This window comes from Onychostoma macrolepis, chromosome 18, assembly GCF_012432095.1.
Source record: "Onychostoma macrolepis isolate SWU-2019 chromosome 18, ASM1243209v1, whole genome shotgun sequence".
In the NCBI taxonomy this organism is placed as follows: domain Eukaryota; kingdom Metazoa; phylum Chordata; class Actinopteri; order Cypriniformes; family Cyprinidae; genus Onychostoma; species Onychostoma macrolepis.
The window spans coordinates 16055422-16073481 of record NC_081172.1 but is presented as its reverse complement, the minus strand read 5'-3'; the positions used below and the strand labels follow the sequence as shown (position 1 = coordinate 16073481).

General features: G+C 35.1%; 1 protein-coding gene and 1 long non-coding RNA gene across 2 annotated transcripts; one reads left to right on the top strand and one right to left on the bottom strand.

Moving 5' to 3' along the window:
- Nucleotides 1–1592: 1592 nt before the first annotated feature.
- On the bottom strand, nt 1593–11589 carry LOC131524749 (uncharacterized). Its single transcript, XR_009267065.1, has 4 exons — nt 11543–11589; nt 11387–11450; nt 3334–3497; nt 1593–1973 (listed from the first exon to the last, which is right to left on the bottom strand). It is a non-coding gene; the product is annotated as an uncharacterized LOC131524749 (long non-coding RNA).
- Nucleotides 11590–11657: 68 nt separating this feature from the next.
- Nucleotides 11658–17945, top strand: nucb2b (nucleobindin 2b). The gene is made up of 13 exons (XM_058751813.1): nt 11658–11824; nt 12525–12650; nt 12974–13081; nt 13185–13317; nt 13573–13676; nt 14546–14731; nt 14969–15059; nt 15136–15194; nt 15294–15386; nt 15484–15573; nt 16191–16361; nt 17369–17429; nt 17539–17945. The coding sequence occupies exons 2-13, from the start codon at nt 12525–12527 to the stop codon at nt 17619–17621; spliced, it is 1305 nt and encodes a 434-aa protein (XP_058607796.1). The 5' UTR covers nt 11658–11824; the 3' UTR covers nt 17622–17945.
- The last annotated feature ends 115 nt before the right edge of the window (nt 17946–18060 follow it).

Below are 18060 nucleotides of genomic sequence, written 5' to 3'. Positions count from 1 at the left end.
ATAATGAACATAGGAGTCGTCATTTACTCCCGACATCTAAGCCTCTGAAGACAGTGGATAACCTTTGTTTTTGAAGGGAATGCGCCCCCGATCTACCTAAATGTGTCTATGTTCGCGCGAATCATCCATGATCCTGTATTCACATACAGAAGAAGTGAGTATAAGGTTTTTTTTTTTTTTATGAATCTTTATGAGTCGCCTTTCTTAATAATGTGCTAGTTACCAAATTCCCCGGCTAAATGTTCTCATGAGAACTGCTCATCACATCCACGGAAGAGGGGCGGGGGGAGCACAGCTCATTAGCATTTAAAGGGACATGCACTGAAATGGCTTGCTGTGAACAGAGCTGTTTTTGACAACGTGAAAAGGGTGTTGTTTTGCACTACCATTGAGAAATTTTAACCAAAGTATGTTATAGACTTCATTAAGACCCTAAATAATCATATCAACTTGTGGAAAATGGGCATCCGATGACCCCTTTAATATTTGAAGGTATCTTGACTTAAAAATATGAAACTCTGCTGAAAATTTACACACGCTCAGGCCATCCCAGGTGTAGGTGAGTTGATTTCTTCATCAGAAAATATTTGGAGGAATTTAGCATTGCATCACTTGCTCACCAATGGGCATTCATTCAGTGCAGAGGATCAATTGGTGAGCAAGTGATGTAATGCTAATTTTTTCCATATCTGTTCCAATGAAGAAACAAACTGCCCTGAGGGTGAATTTTCAGCTAATTCTCATTTTCGGGTGAACTATTCCTTAATAATTTAATATAATTATCTGCCTGCCAAGCTACATTCCCCATATGCTAGAATCACTCTGGTGTTTTATTAGATGTTGCAACTCAAAGCCTGTGCAAACGGTCAATTGGATAGGCAGAAAAGTGCAAAAGCAAATTGCACTGGGGCAATACTGGCAGTGCAGGAGAAAATCTAGAACATGGCCTTCCATTTACGAAGCCTGACCCTATTTTATAAGCTGACTGGCTGTGTATGAAGGGAACAATGTGAGGTCGGTGTTGTTTTTGTATGGAATAATAATGAGCGGAGTTGTGACCACTACTGCTGATCCTGCATATGCTTCCAGCATTTGGGAGGAACAATAATGAATAGAACACAGGTGTGTGTTTGTGTATGTATGTGGCCATGTCCGCCGCCCTTTACCTTGGCAAACGGTTTGAAATTGTTTTATTGTCCGGAATAATCAAGATTCACACCGTGACACCGCAGGTCTGAAATCTAGCAGCTATCAAATAACTAACATGGAATAAAGCACAGCCAGACTGTTTAAGAGGCCTGACCCATTTTGAGAGGACTTAACAATGCACATGCTCCCTCCGTCTCACTCTTTCTCCTCCCACTGCTAACACTGCAGGTCTAATGTACCATGAGTCAAACGTTACAGTCAGTGCTCTAGGGCAGAAGAGCACCAGCCCATTAAGTTAACAGAGAGCCACGCATCAAGATGAGGGGTGATCGAAAGCATAAAACACTGGGCAATTTGTCGAAAGAACCAGACAATGTATACACCAAGATAATGCTATGAGATTTCTCATCAGAAACAAAAGCAATTGCTTTATTGGTGTTAAATGGTGCTGAAATACTCATACAAACACAATACAACGTTGCAGCATGAGCAGAAAGGCAAAATTACACTTGTCTCTTGTCTGACAAAGCCAACTGCCATTTGTCAAAAGGGTCCGACTATTTTCCTACCAATTTCCAAGTGAAATCACTCTTCAGCGGAGTGTCAAGGCGTATATTTGAAATGCACTGCGGTCCTTTCCTAGAGAGCAGCATTCCAAGTCACTTGAATTTTATTTGAAAGCCAAGTGCCATATTTGAACAGTCACACTTCAAAAGCTTCTCTGTTTTATTGTGAGACACCAGAGCTTTTGGGAGAGTCTTTGATATTCTCATTGAAGCTGTAGAGACACCCCTCTTGGCTCCAGATGGTGAATTCTAAGGTAACTTGGAGGCAATGACATGTGAGTGAGACTTGAATTCTTTTCCTTCATCCAATTATGTCAAGTTCATGAAGAGTAAAGCTTAATTTAAAAGGTTGAATTAAAAAAAAATAAAAAATCAAGTACATCTAAATGTACTTTTGTAGGTTTTTTCCATATTGAGGTTTTCCAGTTCATTCAACATGATAAGGCCTTTTATCATTGCAAATCAAACACAAGATCATGAGTTCAATTCCCAGTGAATGAATTAACTGATCAAAGCACACCTTAATGCAATTATATAAAACATTTATATAAAATGAACCAGGTGAACCAATGACTCAATGGCCTATAGAGCCATTTACTTCATTCCTGAATGAATCAGCTGTTTGAAAGAATTGAATGAATGAATGACTCAATGACTCACTCATCAAGACATTGACTGCCACCTGCTGGATGTTTAATTTTCTTATTTAGAGTATCATTTCATTAAAAAAAGAATTCAACATTTCCATATTAGTAAAAAATATGAAAATATAAGTCTATATTTAAAAAAAAAAAAAATTTAAAGGCATAGTTCACCAAAAAAATTTAAAACGAAACATTTCTTTCTAAAGCTAATTTTGTAAAGTCTGTTTGATGCTTTTCTCATTTAACACAATAATGACTTAAAACTATTTTGTGGGGCTAAATTCTGAGCCAGATTTGCTGTGATATTAATTTGTGATTAATTAGATTAATCTCAATTAATCTCCTCATTGTGTAAGTAATTAGATTAAAAATGTTAATTCAATTGACAGCCCTACTTATTACAAATCAAAACAACTCTTCTCTATTTGAATATATTTTAAAATAATTTATTCCTGTGATGGCGAAGCTCAATTTTCAACAGCCATTACAGACTTCAGTGTCACATGATTATTCAGATTTCAGTTAGATGAATAGAAAGTTTAAAAGAACAACATTTATTTAAAATTAAAATCTTTTGTAACATTATAAATTTATAATAATAATTGTCACTTGTGATCAATTGCACTAAAGTATTAAAAAAAAGACCCCAAACTTTTAATAACATTTAACAAGAACATGTGAAATTTTGTAAAATCTTAATGCTATAGCTCGTCATTGTCCATATTTTAGTGCTTTTTTTACGCACATTCTCAACAGAACTTAGACGTTCTAACACATTCAGTTCACTTGTGTATTTGTGTCTTTTTGAACTAATGCAAGCTGTAATGTTACTTTTATGTTGTGTAAATGCTAGAAAAGCATTTCAGGCTGCCCATTTCCATGGTATGTTTACTATTTATTGACAGATTTTTCTACCTCATGCTGATCAAGCAGTCCAGATGAGAGAGGATACACAGTAGCCTACAATCAATTACCTCAAATAGTCAATCATGGGTTGGCACAAACTGAAGCAGCAGCATCCACTGTGGCTCTTTGTATATCGAGTTTGACTTGTTTGAGGTATTGCTTGGGAAAGCAGAAGTGGTTTACTTTAAAGGAACACCAAACAGAACGGCAAATGCATGATGGGAAAACAGACCTGTTGGCACACAGAATAAGTCCATTAAAGACAGAGACACCATTTAGCAGGAAGAGCTCTGCAGTGGTGAAATCTAGATGCTGAAAATGAGCATCCTTAATTCTGTAAACATGCATAAAACAATAATAGACTTCCGACGCCTGTACTAATATAACACAGGCATTAAACAACACTATACAGACCAGCATTCATAAATCAAACAGTACTGAAAAATAAATCTCTCTCCTCCTTCAAAAACATACAAATATAAATACATAATGGGTGTAACAATACATCGATGAATCAATGCATTGATCATATATATATATATTTATATTTAAACTCATGTTATTTCAATATAGTCACCATTCTACTATTTTATTATTATTTGATTTGAAAATGTAAAATCAAATTTTTATTTTCCTGTTGTGCATGTCCTAATTGAGATTACAGATTTGCACATTTTAGAATGGGTTAGGGTTAGGAATACTTTACAACAGTACTGTTTTTACTGTATATTTTTGTAATGTATTTTAATTAATTTAGCCTTGAGCATAAGAGACTTCATTCCAAACGTTTTTGTTTTTTTTAAATCATAACTATAACAAACTTTTAGCTAGCAGACTACCTTATACACCCCTTCTATATCTCTTAGAGAAGCCTGTAGGGAAAAGCAACGTTTGTCACATCAACACTACATGGAAATCAAGTCAGAATTCATAAATCTTGCTCATAACAACACAGGATACACACAAACACACACACACACACACACACACACACATAAAGATGCACAGTCTCCTCTCAGGGCCTATAAATCATAGCCGAGCTGAAGCAGAACTCCTCCTCTATCCATCTGCATTGTGGAGTTCTTGCCGGCCGTTTGGCCCCACAGCCTTGTCAGCACTTCACACAGAGGTACTTCTGTGACTCCTCAGACCCACATGTATATATTCATTCCAATCACAAAGGCTTATGCCTTATTTATACGCCTGCACAGACAGCAACTTTAGCATCTGTGTGGGGTGTTTAGTGGTAAATTGCTACAGCCATGCAACATCACAGCGGGCGTCTAGTTATGGAAATATAGGTTGATTCCTGCACCTTGAAGCACTGGAGCGGTACTGCAGGGATACGCCACACTTTTTGATCTTCGGTGTATTAGTAAAGTGTGTCAGTAGAGAAACTTAGAACTTCCCACCAAACTCCCACTATTTTTGCTCTTTGGTTCAAAATGTTTTACAGCCCTTATTCTATTCATTCATAATACTGTATATATCTGAATTGCTGAATTGTCACTACTGAACAATAAATACGATAGGGCTCAAAAATATGAGGCCACACAAAAAACCTGTAAAGCATAATCTAATTTAAAACTGGAAGTAAACAAAGTTTTAGGATTTTGAACATTTATTATGATAGGAAAATATTTCAGATTCTGCATTTAGCTTTTCACTCAAAATTGTTATACTAAAAAATAACAAAATTGTTATACTTTTTGAAATTTGTATTTCTCAGCTCACCAATACATTTTTTTGATCATATTTATTAATGATCAGTTTATCTGAACAAAATAGTAACAATGTAAAAAATTATTACAATTTAAAATGATTGTTTTCTATTTTTAATATATTTTAAAATGCACTTCATAGCTGTGATGGCAAAGCTAAATTTTTAGCAGCCATTACTCCAGTCTTCAGTGTCACATAAATCATTTTGAAAATGCAGATTTTCTGCTCAACATTTCTTTTTATCATCAGTTTTAAAAAAGGTTGTGCTGCTTAATGTTTTGTGCAAACCATAATACATTTTTTCAATATTTGTTGATGAATAGAAAGAACAGCATTCATTTTTTATAACAATGTAACTTTCTTCACTGTATACATGCCAAAAAAGGTATTAATTTAAAAGCAGCCATTAATTAATTAAAAATGACCTCAACACAAACTTTTGAAAAGTACTGTGTGTGTGTATGTATATATATATATATATATATATACACACACACACACACATATATGCATATACAGAGCTGGGTAGTAACTGATTACATGTAATCTGGATTACGTAATCAGATTCCAAAAATTACGTACTTGTAATTAGAGTAAATTACATTTTAAAATACTCGTAACCAGACTACAGTTACTTTTTTATGGATTACATGATTACATATTATTCACACAATAGCAATAAATTATTCATAATTCATTGATTCTCCCTAATTTCTCTTTTTCATCTATTACATTTTCCTTTCTAAAATAGCCTACCGATTATATACATATTATATATGTATATTTAGTCCATTTTTGTGGACATTCACACAAAGATCAGTCATTAGTCAGGTGGCAATACAGCATCTGACCGCTGGATTTACAAAAATCATTTCAGGTTTAAGAAGCGTTTCAACATTGCATCAACTACTGATGAACACATTCCGTTTTAATTGAATTATTACTCTGTAGGTTTTTTAACCATGTATTATTAATTATAGGCTAACTAATTAAAATATACATATTCACATTATTTCTTAGTTATATGTAATGCGGGCATTACAAAACTTTAAGTCATCTAAACCTAATTCACCAAATATATTTGCTTTAAGTACCCCTGAGATTTTAAAATAAATATTTCAATAATTAAGTATCACATTTGCATGTTCACGGTTTCTTTGATGTTGATTAATGATCACATGGCATGCAGGTAAATAAAAATATTTCATCTTTTTTAGTAAGTGTTTTATTTAAAAGAAAGACTATAGAAATACAATGACGATTCACTCCTATACTTATGAATGGGAGAAACTGCAACACGCAATATGGAGGAATAGTCCCACCTTCTAAATGAAAGAGCCAAATTTCCCATAGAAACCTGACTAGACCAGCCAATGCACATGTGCAGTATAAGCATGTTATTACTCTGCATGTGCATTGCCTGGTCTAGCCTAAAAATAAGCTTTTTAAACGCTATTTGAGCATAAGAAACAATATTCATGGGGCAATTAATTTCAGATTTTTGATGCTGATTTGACATATGTAATTTAATTGTGAGTTCAGCGAACAGTTTTTGAGATTTCAGGATTCCCCCATTCATTAAAATTGGTCTTGTATGAGCTGCCCGGAGGCATTGCAAATATGGCTGCCAAGTGAAGAGACTTTCCTTGAAATGTAGTTTGTTTTAAAATGATTAATTTTCATTTTAATTTTTTATGATTTAATTAATTGTCAGCTTTTCACAACCCCCCTGCAGTTCCTTTACGAACCCTAGTTTGGGAAACCTTGATGTAATATAATGTGTCATGCACTTCATGTTGTAAATTACAATGAATGGAACAAGTTTTCTACTCTTTGCATTTTTTACATCATTATGGTACAAGATAATGCTATTTAAATCAATGTGATAAATGAGTTAAATCAAAAGTAATCTAAAAGTAATCTGATTATATTACCTACAATGTGCAATGTAATGGATTACTTTACTGACTACAATTTTTATTCATGTAATCTGGAATCCGTAATGGATTACAATGTGTAAGTAATCTACCCAGCTCTGTGTGTATGTATATACTGTATGTGTATATATATATATATATATATATATACACACACACACACACACACATAAGTATTTAGTCAGCCACCGGTTGTGCAAGTTCTCCCACTTAAAAAGATGAGAGAGGCCTGTAATTTTCATCATAGGTATACCTCAACTATGAGAGACAAAATGAGAAAAAAAAAAATCCAGAAAATCACATTGTAGGATTTTTAAAGAATTAATTGGTAAATTCCTCGGTAAAATAAGTATTTGGTCACCTACAAACAAGCAAGATTTCTGGCTCTCACAGACCTGTAACTTCTTCTTTAAGAGGCTCCTCTGTCCTCCACTCGTTACCTGTATTAATGGCATCTGTTTGAACTTGTTATCAGTATAAAAGATACCTGTCCACAACCTCAAACAGTCCAACTCCAAACTCCACCATGGCCAAGACCAAAGAGCTGTCAAAGGACACCAGAAACAAAATTGTAGACCTGCACCAGGCTGGGAAGACTGAATCTGCAATAGGTAAGCAGCTTGGTGTGAAGAAATCAACTGTGGGAGCAATTATTAGAAAATGAAAGACATACAAGACCACTGATAATCTCCCTCGATCTGGGGCTCCACGCAAGATCTCACCCCGTGGGGTCAAAATGATCACAAGAACTGTGATCAAAAATCCCAGAACCACACGGGGGGGACCTAGTGAATAACCTGCAGAGAGCTGGGACCAAAGTAACAAAGGCCTCAAATCCTGCAGTGCCAGACGTGTGCCCCTGCTTAAGCCAGTACATGTCTGGGCCCATCTGAAGTTTGCTAGAGAGCATTTGGATGATCCAGAAGAGGATTGGGAGAATGTCATATGGTCAGATGAAACCAAAATAGAATTCTTGGTAAAAACTCAACTTGTCGTGTTTGGAGGAGAAAGAATGCTGAGTTACATCCAAAGATGCAACTCACAATTGGTGGCTGACTAAATACTTTTTTGCCCCACTGTATATATACACAGGTGCATCTCAATAAATTAGAATGTCGTGGAAAAGTTAATTTATTTCAGTAATTCAACTCAAATTTTGAAAATCGTGTATTAAATAAATTCAATGCACACAGAATGAAGTAGTTTAAGTCTTTGGTTCTTTTAATTGTGATGATTTTGGCTCACATTTAACAAAAACCCACCAATTCACTATCTCTACAAATTAGAATACTTCATAAGACCGATAAAAAAAAAAAACATTTTTAGTGAATTGTTGGCCTTCTGGAAAGTATGTTCATATGTACTCAATACTTGGTAGGGGCTCCTTTTGCTTTAATTACTGCCTCAATTCGGCGTGGCATGGAGGTGATCAGTTTGTGGCACTGCTGAGGTGGTATGGAAGCCCAGGTTTCTTTGACAGTGGCCTTCAGCTCATCTGCATTTTTTGGTCTCTTGTTTCTCATTTTCCTTTTGACAATACTCCATAGATTCTCTATGAGGTTCAGGTCTGGTGAGTTTGCTGGCCAGTCAAGCACACCGACACCATGGTCATTTAACCAACTTTTGGTGCTTTTGGCAGTGTGGGCAGGTGCCAAATCCTGCTGGAAAATGAAATCAGCATCTTTAAAAAGCTGGTCAGCAGAAGGAAGCAAGAAGTACTCCAAAATTTCTTGGTAAACGGGTGCAGTGACTTTGGTTTTCAAAAAAACACAATGGACCAACACCAGCAGATGACATTGCACCCCAAATTATCACAGACTGTGGAAACTTAACACTGGACTTCAAGCAACTTGGGCTATGAGCTTCTCCACCCTTCCTCCAGACTCTAGGACCTTGGTTTCCAAATGAAATGCAAAACTTGCTCTCATCTGAAAAGAGGACTTTGGACCACTGGGCAACAGTCCAGTTCTTCTTCTCCTTAGCCCAGGTAAGACGCCTCTGATGTTGTCTGTGGTTCAGGAGTGGCTTAACAAGAGGAATACGACAACTGTAGCCAAATTCCTTGACACGTCTGTGTGTGGTGGCTCTTGATGCCTTGACCCCAGCCTCAGTCCATTCCTTGTGAAGTTCACCCAAATTCTTGAATCGATTTTGCTTGACAATCCTCATAAGGCTGCGGTTCTCTCGGTTGGTTGTGCATCCTTTTCTTCCACACTTTTTCCTTCCACTCAACTTTCTGTTAACATGCTTGGATACAGCACTCTGTGAACAGCCAGCTTCTTTGGCAATGAATGTTTGTGGCTTACCCTCCTTGTGAAGGGTGTCAATGATTATCTTCTGGACAACTGTCAGATCAGCAGTCTTCCCCATGATTGTGTAGCCTAGTGAACCAAACTGAGAGACCATTTTGAAGGCTCAGGAAACCTTTGCAGGTGTTTTGAGTTGATTAGCTGATTGGCATGTCACCATATTCTAATTTGTTGAGATAGTGAATTGTTGGGATTTTGTTAAATGTGAGCCAAAATCATCACAATTAAAAGAACCAAAGACTTAAACTACTTCAGTCTGTGTGCATTGAATTTATTTAATACACGAGTTTCACAATTTGAGTTGAATTACTGAAATAAATGAACTTTTCCACAACATTCTAATTAATTGAGATGCACCTGTATATTACATATATTTGTATTAGATACTATTTATTTTTATATTATATACATTTATAATATAACAGAAGAATTGCAATAAGAATAAAATGTATATTATTTTTATTATTATTATATATATATATATATATATATATATATATATATATATATATATATATATATAAAATTAGAAATATGCAAAACAGAAGGATTTTCACTAGTGGACTTTATATTCTAGTATTTATTTTATTCATGTATTTCCAAACACACAAACAGCCAGTTTAATTATATTGCTCAAATGTCTTTGTTGTTTTGTAGATTAAATCTACGAAAAACCACCAGATGGCTCTATTGACTTTATCTGTAGATAAGATTCTTTAAACAGCAGCTGTTTTCAGGAGGTTATGAGAACAACATATGCTCAGGGTTAGTCAAGGTGGGAACAAATAAGGATGGTGACACTGTGATACAGAAGCAGGACCTGACATAATCTTTTGAAAATAATCGGACTTTTCTAAATGCACTTAATAAAGCTGATTTTCCTGACTATATTACATTGGAAGTAGCACATTTAAAATAAATAAATTAATTAAATAACAACAAAAAGATCAGCAAAAGTCAAACGCATTATAAATAAATGAACAATATTACCCTAAATATGCAAAAAAAAAAAAAAAAAAAAGCCTGCTTTTTCAACTAACCTACCAGGTCTTCTTCTTCTTTAGCTGCTGGAAAGTTAGAAATTCTTAAATTACTTTTTGCAAAAAAACAGGCAAACACAAAACTACTAGTCAAACAGAGTTTAAGACAAAAAATAAGAACAACTGCCAAACAATCAGCAAAGTCAAACAAAACAGAGGTGTAAGGGAGGGGGGAAGCAATAACAACAAAACAAACAGCAACCAATGGAAAACAACATTAGACTGTAAGCAAACTCAACCTTAGAGAAATAGTGGAAGTTGTCGTTCCTACGACGGAATATCCAATGCTATTTTGAGTATGCACACAGATATAAAGATATCAAAATTAAGTGATTACCTTAAAAAGAAAGAATGTAAACTTGTACATGCCTTTGCTTTGTTACATAAACATTGGCAAGCACTTGATACTGTATCTGCTCATGTTTAAAAGGGGACTGCAGTATTTCATTGGTAGACTTTAAGTGCCATCTAATGGCTAGATGTACACATTGCAAATCATAAGAATATAATTTATGGCAAACCCCTCTATTATTAGGCTATATATACTACAAGGATACAGCATCAAACTACAATGTATCACTGTAAAAGCCACATTTAACTTATGTTGATTTGGTCTAGAATTGAGTGTAATATTGAGCTGCGTTTCAGTTTTTTAACACCCAGAGCTGTAGTCAGTTGTCTAATCTAGCTGTAGCCTACTTCACATACAAATACACAACTTAAAAAAAAACCTTGGTGGACTTCATTCCTTACTTCAAATGTTTACATTTCAAGTCATTTAACATTATGCTCTTTTAATCCTAAATTCTGAGGGATACAAACATTTAATAGACTGGGAGGAGAGGCAGTGAGTGAATTATCAAAATATGCGAGGAAAATATTGAAAACAGGGACGGAAACAGCACCAATGCACCATTTACTTGATACAAAGACTTATTTAGAAGAAATAGCCTATGTGAAATTGTCTTATTTGGGCCCTAAATTGCTAGAAAAAAAAAATTGAGGTAGCCTACATTATGTTCCTACCACTGATCTATATTCTTCTTTTTTTTTTGCTAAACCAAACATTTAGTTTCAACATTCTGGAATGTAGCGTCATGAGTCATGACCCACCTTACAAGCAACACAGCCGAGATTGAGTGATAACAGCTGCTGTGATAGTTGTGTCGTTCGCTTTCTGTGGAGCATTGAAGAAGCGTGAATGACAGTGACACTCATTTAACGGTGGACTCGTGAACGCCACGTACCTCTTCTGACAAGCTTACTTACCAAGTTACCATGGGAACCTTTGACAGACAGATAGCATGTTCAATGACAGAGCAACGCGAAAAAAATCAAAGGCGGAAGCGCGATGGTTTCTCCAATCACCAGAGCGAGGGGCGTGGCTACACGTCTCAGCAGGCGGGGTTTACGTTAAGGAACTGTGTTTAGCACACATCAGATAAAACAAGTTGCAAATGAACTGTCAGAGCGGTTATATTTGTGACGCTTGATCGAGGCGAAAACAGCAACATCGAGTTTATATACACAACTCTCAGGGGATCTTTTAGGGTAGGTGTTCACCTGTTGCTCCTTATAAAGTCAGCTGCTGTCTTCTGTTTTACCACTGATGATGCTTAAAGACACGAATGGTGGAGTAATACAGTTTTGTGTTCATAGAAAAATAGAAATTCAGAAAATAACGTCATTTAGTAGCTAATGTGTTGTACATTGTCGATATGATTTCAGTCTGAACACGTAATTTGGATTTATTTACTCGTAATTTTTTTAAGTCTTTCTTGTGACAGACAGGGATTGACCAGGTTTATCTTACACACGTGCTAGTGACGTCACGCTTTGGTTGTAAGAAGTTCCCTTTAAAAACAAATACCAGTAATTTGTAATTCGTTTTTTAGTTTAATGTTATCTAGGACTATATAGCCTAAGTAACGAACGAACGATAGATAGATAGATAGATAGATAGATAGATAGATAGATAGATAGATAGATAATTTGATTCTAATAGCAATAATAATAATTAAAATATTAATTAATTAAGTCATATTAACAAATAATAAATTACATATTTTATTAAAGAGATAACTATATAGTTCTGGATCATTTAAGATACAATTCTATTATAAAATAATATATAAATAATTAATAATAATACTTAATAGATCAATTACACATCTTCATATCTCAAACATGCAGTAATTCCATCTAGATAGTCATCTATGTCAGAAATGGTGATGTTCTTGTCCTCTCACAGATGTGGGGACCATCACACTTCTGCTTGATATTCTTTCTCTGGGCTTGTTTGGATGCACTGCCAGTTGCTGTGGATAAGACCAAAGTGAGCCCTCCAGTAGAGGAACTGGAGTCACCTAAAAGTGTAGTAAGTAATATGATTTAATAATGTTTTTTTCAACAACTTATGAAAACGTCTTTTTACTAATAGTGTTCAAATCTACAGTTATGGGTGTGACGCTTCTCTTTAATATGCAGTGTGAAAACTTCAGACAGGTTTGCTAAGCAGGCATTTCATATGTGATGCTTATAATAAGCTGTGCCAGAAAAGGAGAAAGGAGTGTTCAGCTTACATAGACTAACTCTGATTGCTTAGTCATTTTGCAAATGTTCACATAGGTTTAAAAATATTTCATCTCCCTAGTGTTTTTTCCTTACTCCGCTCTGTACATCTAATTTAAATTCATTTAGGACACTGGATTGCACTATGATCGATATCTCAGAGAGGTTATTGATTTCCTGGAAAAGGACCCACATTTCAGAGAGAAACTTCATAACACAGACATGGAAGACATCAAGGTATTGCACTGCTTTATTTCCCAATTCTACTTTGCAGACTGGCTTAATCGGATTATCTAAACACACCATTGCTAACCTCTTATTCTCTGTGTGGTGAAAACAGCAAGGGAACTTGGCTAAAGAGTTGGACTTTGTCAGCCATCATGTGCGAACTAAACTTGATGAGCTAAAGAGGCAAGAAGTAAACAGACTGCGCACCCTAATCAAAGTCAAACAAGACATAAATGGAGAAAAAGGTACCACAGGGAGCACTTTACTTTTGTTATTGTTTTGTGGCTCACATTTGCCCTGGTGCATATTGTGAAATGTCCTCCACCATCTTTGTTTCATTTATGGTTGCCAGGCTCACAGAGCACATATTTGCAAGGATACAGAATGTTGTATCTGAGAGTGTCATATATCAAACTCTCCATATCACAGTTTACTTTATAAACCTGTAACTCAGACAAGAAACGTATATGAAAAATGACATGCTCTTAATTTCCCTAAAGGTATGACAGTGGACCACCAGGCACTTTTGAAACAGTTTGAACATCTGAATCACATGAATCCGCATACATTCGAAGTGGAAGATTTGGATCGCCTCATTAAATCGGTAGGCTCCATATCTGACTTCCTGTTGGTTTTATTCTACACTCACAGTTTTCACACATTTTCGTTCAGGGCAACTTTTTTTTTTTTTTTTTGGTAGGTGAAATAAGAAAATGTACTGGCCATAAATATTTATTGCCTTATTATATATTAAATATTTTTTATATAAATAGATTGTGTGTGTGTGTGTATGTATATGTATATATATATTTGCACTATGACTATGGGACGTTATTGATTTAGCTGTTTCTCCTAGCGTATTTATGATTAAAATGCAGGTAATTTTGTCTCTGTTAATAAATGAAAGGTTGTGAATAAAAACCTCATGATTGTATCACTGTAGCTCAGTGTAGAGCGTGGTGCTAGCAACACCAATGTCATGGGTTCCATTCCTAGGGAATGAAGGAAATGATAATATGTACACCCTGAATGCAGTGTCGCTTTGGATAAAATGCATAAATGTAAATATGTGACATATTGAAATGTACAAATGTAAATTAAAAAAATCTACATATTTGTCACAACATAGATGAAACAAATACTTTTTGTACACAGTTTTGTGTACTTTTGCAACTTCGGAGCTATATCACTGTCATAATTGCAGAAGAAGTCAGAATGATTTTGAAACTGATAGGTAAACAACTTAAAAACAGTTGTTTAAGTGCCCACAATTAAATTCAAAGCAAAAACTTATTTTCATGTTTGATTTGCACACATCACTGTCATCAGTGAGGGTCAACAGTCTTAGCTCGAATTATTCACCAAGTGCAATTCAATATTATTTTCCAATGTTGGATGGGGATCTATATAATGATCTACTGTTCTCCACACATTTACATTTTCATCTCTGTTTCCTTATTTTGTCAAATTGAGGCCACTAATGATCTGGAAAACTTCGACAAGGAACGACATGAAGATTTCAAGAGGTACGAGATGGCGAAGGAACACGAGCGGAAGGAACATCTTAAAACACTGGATGAGGAAGCACGCAAAAAAGAGGAGGAACACTATGAAGAGATGAAGAAGAAACATGCAGACCATCCCAAAATCAATCACCCTGTAAGCTAAAACTAAATTTTTTGAACTATTATAAAATCAAAAAAGCTAAATTGTGATATTGAGCAATTAATTCTTTTTTTGCTAGTTTTTTTAATTGACCATATTTCTGACTTCTCCAATCATTTCGTCCACATAAACCCTGCCCCTTTCTTCCAATCGACTGCAAGCTCACATTCATATCCTTCTCCATCCAATCAACAACCAATGCATAGATTTGGTCTGTATGTGTGTAAATAGGGCAGTCAAGACCAATTGAAAGAGGTCTGGGAGGAAGCTGATGGTTTGGATCCCAACGATTTTGACCCAAAGACATTCTTCAACCTACATGGTGAGATCAGTGAGCCACTGTTCTGAACACTTAGATTATATCACAGCACGACTGTGACATCTGTTTGCTTTTACAGACACTAATGGAGATGGCTACTTTGATGAGCAAGAGCTCGAGGCACTGTTTACCAAAGAGGTTCCCCTTAATAACCTTTCCATTCAGAGCTATCATAATAGAGTACTTTGATTATTTTTATGGGGTGCTAAATCTGATGCTTGTGTTCACCATGTTCAGCTAGAGAAAGTCTATGATCCCACACATGAAGAGGATGACATGTTGGAAATGGAGGAGGAGAGACTTCGCATGAGAGAACATGTGATGAATGAGGTGGGAGTGTCATAGCAGGGGACTGAATTCTTCTTTCTGCTAATGATATTATTTCAAAGATGGTTCACTAGTAATCATGTTTTTGTTTTGTCCATAGGTCGACACTAACAGAGACAGGCTTGTTTCACTAGATGAATTCATTACGGCCACAAATAGAAAAGAATTTCTAGAGCCAGATGGATGGGAGGTAATGTTTTTTACTTTTGGGGTCAACATGAAACAAAGTCTTCCCTATCTGTCATCTGCTTTTCATTAAGAATAAAGGTTTGCTGCTGTTCAAAAGTTTGGGAACAGTAAATATTTTTTTATTATGAATACTTTTATTTAGCAAGAACACATTAAATTCATTGGGTGACAGTAAAGACTTTTCATTTCAAATAAATGCTGTTCTATTCATCAAAGAATCATGAAAAAAAATGTATCATGTTTTTTCACAAAAATATCGAGCAGCACAACTGTTTTCAATGTGGATAATAATAAGAAATGTTTCTTGAGTAGCAAATCAGCATATTCGAATGATTTCTGAAAGATCATGTGAAAATTCAGCTTTACCATCACAGGAATAAATTACATTTTCAAATATATTAAAATAGAAAACAGTTATTTTAAATTGTAATAATATTTCACAACATTACTGTTTTAACTATAATTTTGACCAAATGAATGCAGAATTGGTAAGCATAAGAGACTTCTTTCAAAAACACTAAAAAAATACTTGCAGACCCCAAACATTTAAACAGTAGTGTACATTTCATAAAATTGTTTTCATTATGTAAAAATGTTTTTTGTCTGCTTCCTCTTGAGACTCTGGAACAGAATCCAGTCTACACTGATGAAGAGTTGAGAGAGTTTGAGGAGCATCTAGCTCGAGAAGAGCAAGACCTGAACCTGAGGACAAATGACCTGATGAAACAGCGGGAGGAGCTGGATAGACAACAGGAACAACTTAATGCCCAGAAAATGGAGCTACAGCGGGTAGGAGAGTGGGAGATTAAGAGAAACAAATACATTTTTAAAAAATTAGATGGGCCTAATTTTGGAGCCAGATACTGAGTGAGAGATACACAGGTTCCCACAGTCCTGGAAAACCTCCAAACATGAACGAATTTCATAAGTGTAATTTGCAGACCTGGAAAAGTCATGGAAATTAATAAGATCCTAAAAGGTCAAGGAAATGTCATGGATATTTCTTTGTTTGATATATATATATATATGTATGTGTGTCAGAAAATATAACAACCACTAAGAGATGTTGTTTTTATCTGACAAGAGTTCATGGGTAAATCTCATAAAACCTGTCAAGAACATGTCCATCATTTTTTTTAATCCCAAATAAAAAGGAACAAAATGATATTATGCTTAAAGTAGATGAAGCTTATTTTTGTGCCATTATGATTTTTTTGTGACTGAATATTTTCATATCAATTAAGCACCTCCCCCCATTCACATTACCATTATTCAAATCTCATTATCATTACTGTAATGGGACATAAAATTTAAAGATTTTTTAAAGACAATATTTTTTATGAAGCAAGGATTCATTACATTACATTCTTACAAATAATATAAATTTTAAATAAATGCCTTTCTTTCAAACTTATATTCATCAAAGAATGTATAATGAATGAAAGAATGAAAAATGTATAATGGTTTCACATAACATATATCATATCACACACACACACATATATATATATGTATAAATAAACCTAACCGAGACCTGTCATAGCACTTGCATATTATTGTTGTTTTGATTGTTTCTGTTGTCCTCATTTGGATAAAAGTGTCTGCTAAATGTAAATGTAATATTGCCAAACCCACACTTTTAAATGAGTATATATGATTAAGTTTTGGTCCACTGCTTTTATCTTATGCTGATAATGTTGTCACTAAAATATTCCCTTTTTAAAACATCATGGAAATGTCTGAAGCTAGTTGTCTCTCACCTCAACACTTTCTAACATACTGATCTTCTCTTTTAGGCAGTAGAGCACATGGAGCACTTGAAAACACAGAAAACAGAGCCTCCAGTGCAGGCCAAAGGTCAGTGTAAATGTTTTGCGTTTTTCTGGTCAAAGCCATTTTGCCCCATCTTAAGAAACAAAATATTGATTTTCAATCATCATATTTTCTTGTTTTTTTACGAATGCAGTACCTTCTGCTGTGGAAATACTACCTGGGGACAGTCAGCCTATGTCACAAGGTCACCAGCAAGACCTCCCCTCACATTCTTAGCAGCTAAAGCTCTTCTCGGTGTCTGTAATGTGTTTGTCTGTTGTATGTAGTGTCAAATATTTCCATCCTCACATACAAAAGGACCATTAACTGTCTCTTAGCAAAGACCTTGGCATTCCTTTAAATAATTAAACAAATCACTGTGGTGGTATTATCAAACATAAAACAATATTGAGTTATGATATCCTAAAACAGGCTGCTGATGTAATTAGTTAACAGAATGATCTGTGGACATCACACTTCTCTTATCAAAAGTGCAGATAGTGAGGAAAGGTACTGTACTTGAAACTTGTGTTTAGAGAAATTAACTGTACATTTATTGTTCTTGTGTCTTTTTGTTCTTTTGTGTCTGATTTGCAGTCTTTGCACAAACATGGCCAAACCTCATAGGATAGATCACTATTCACATTTAGGCATTTGATATTATACCTGGGCAACA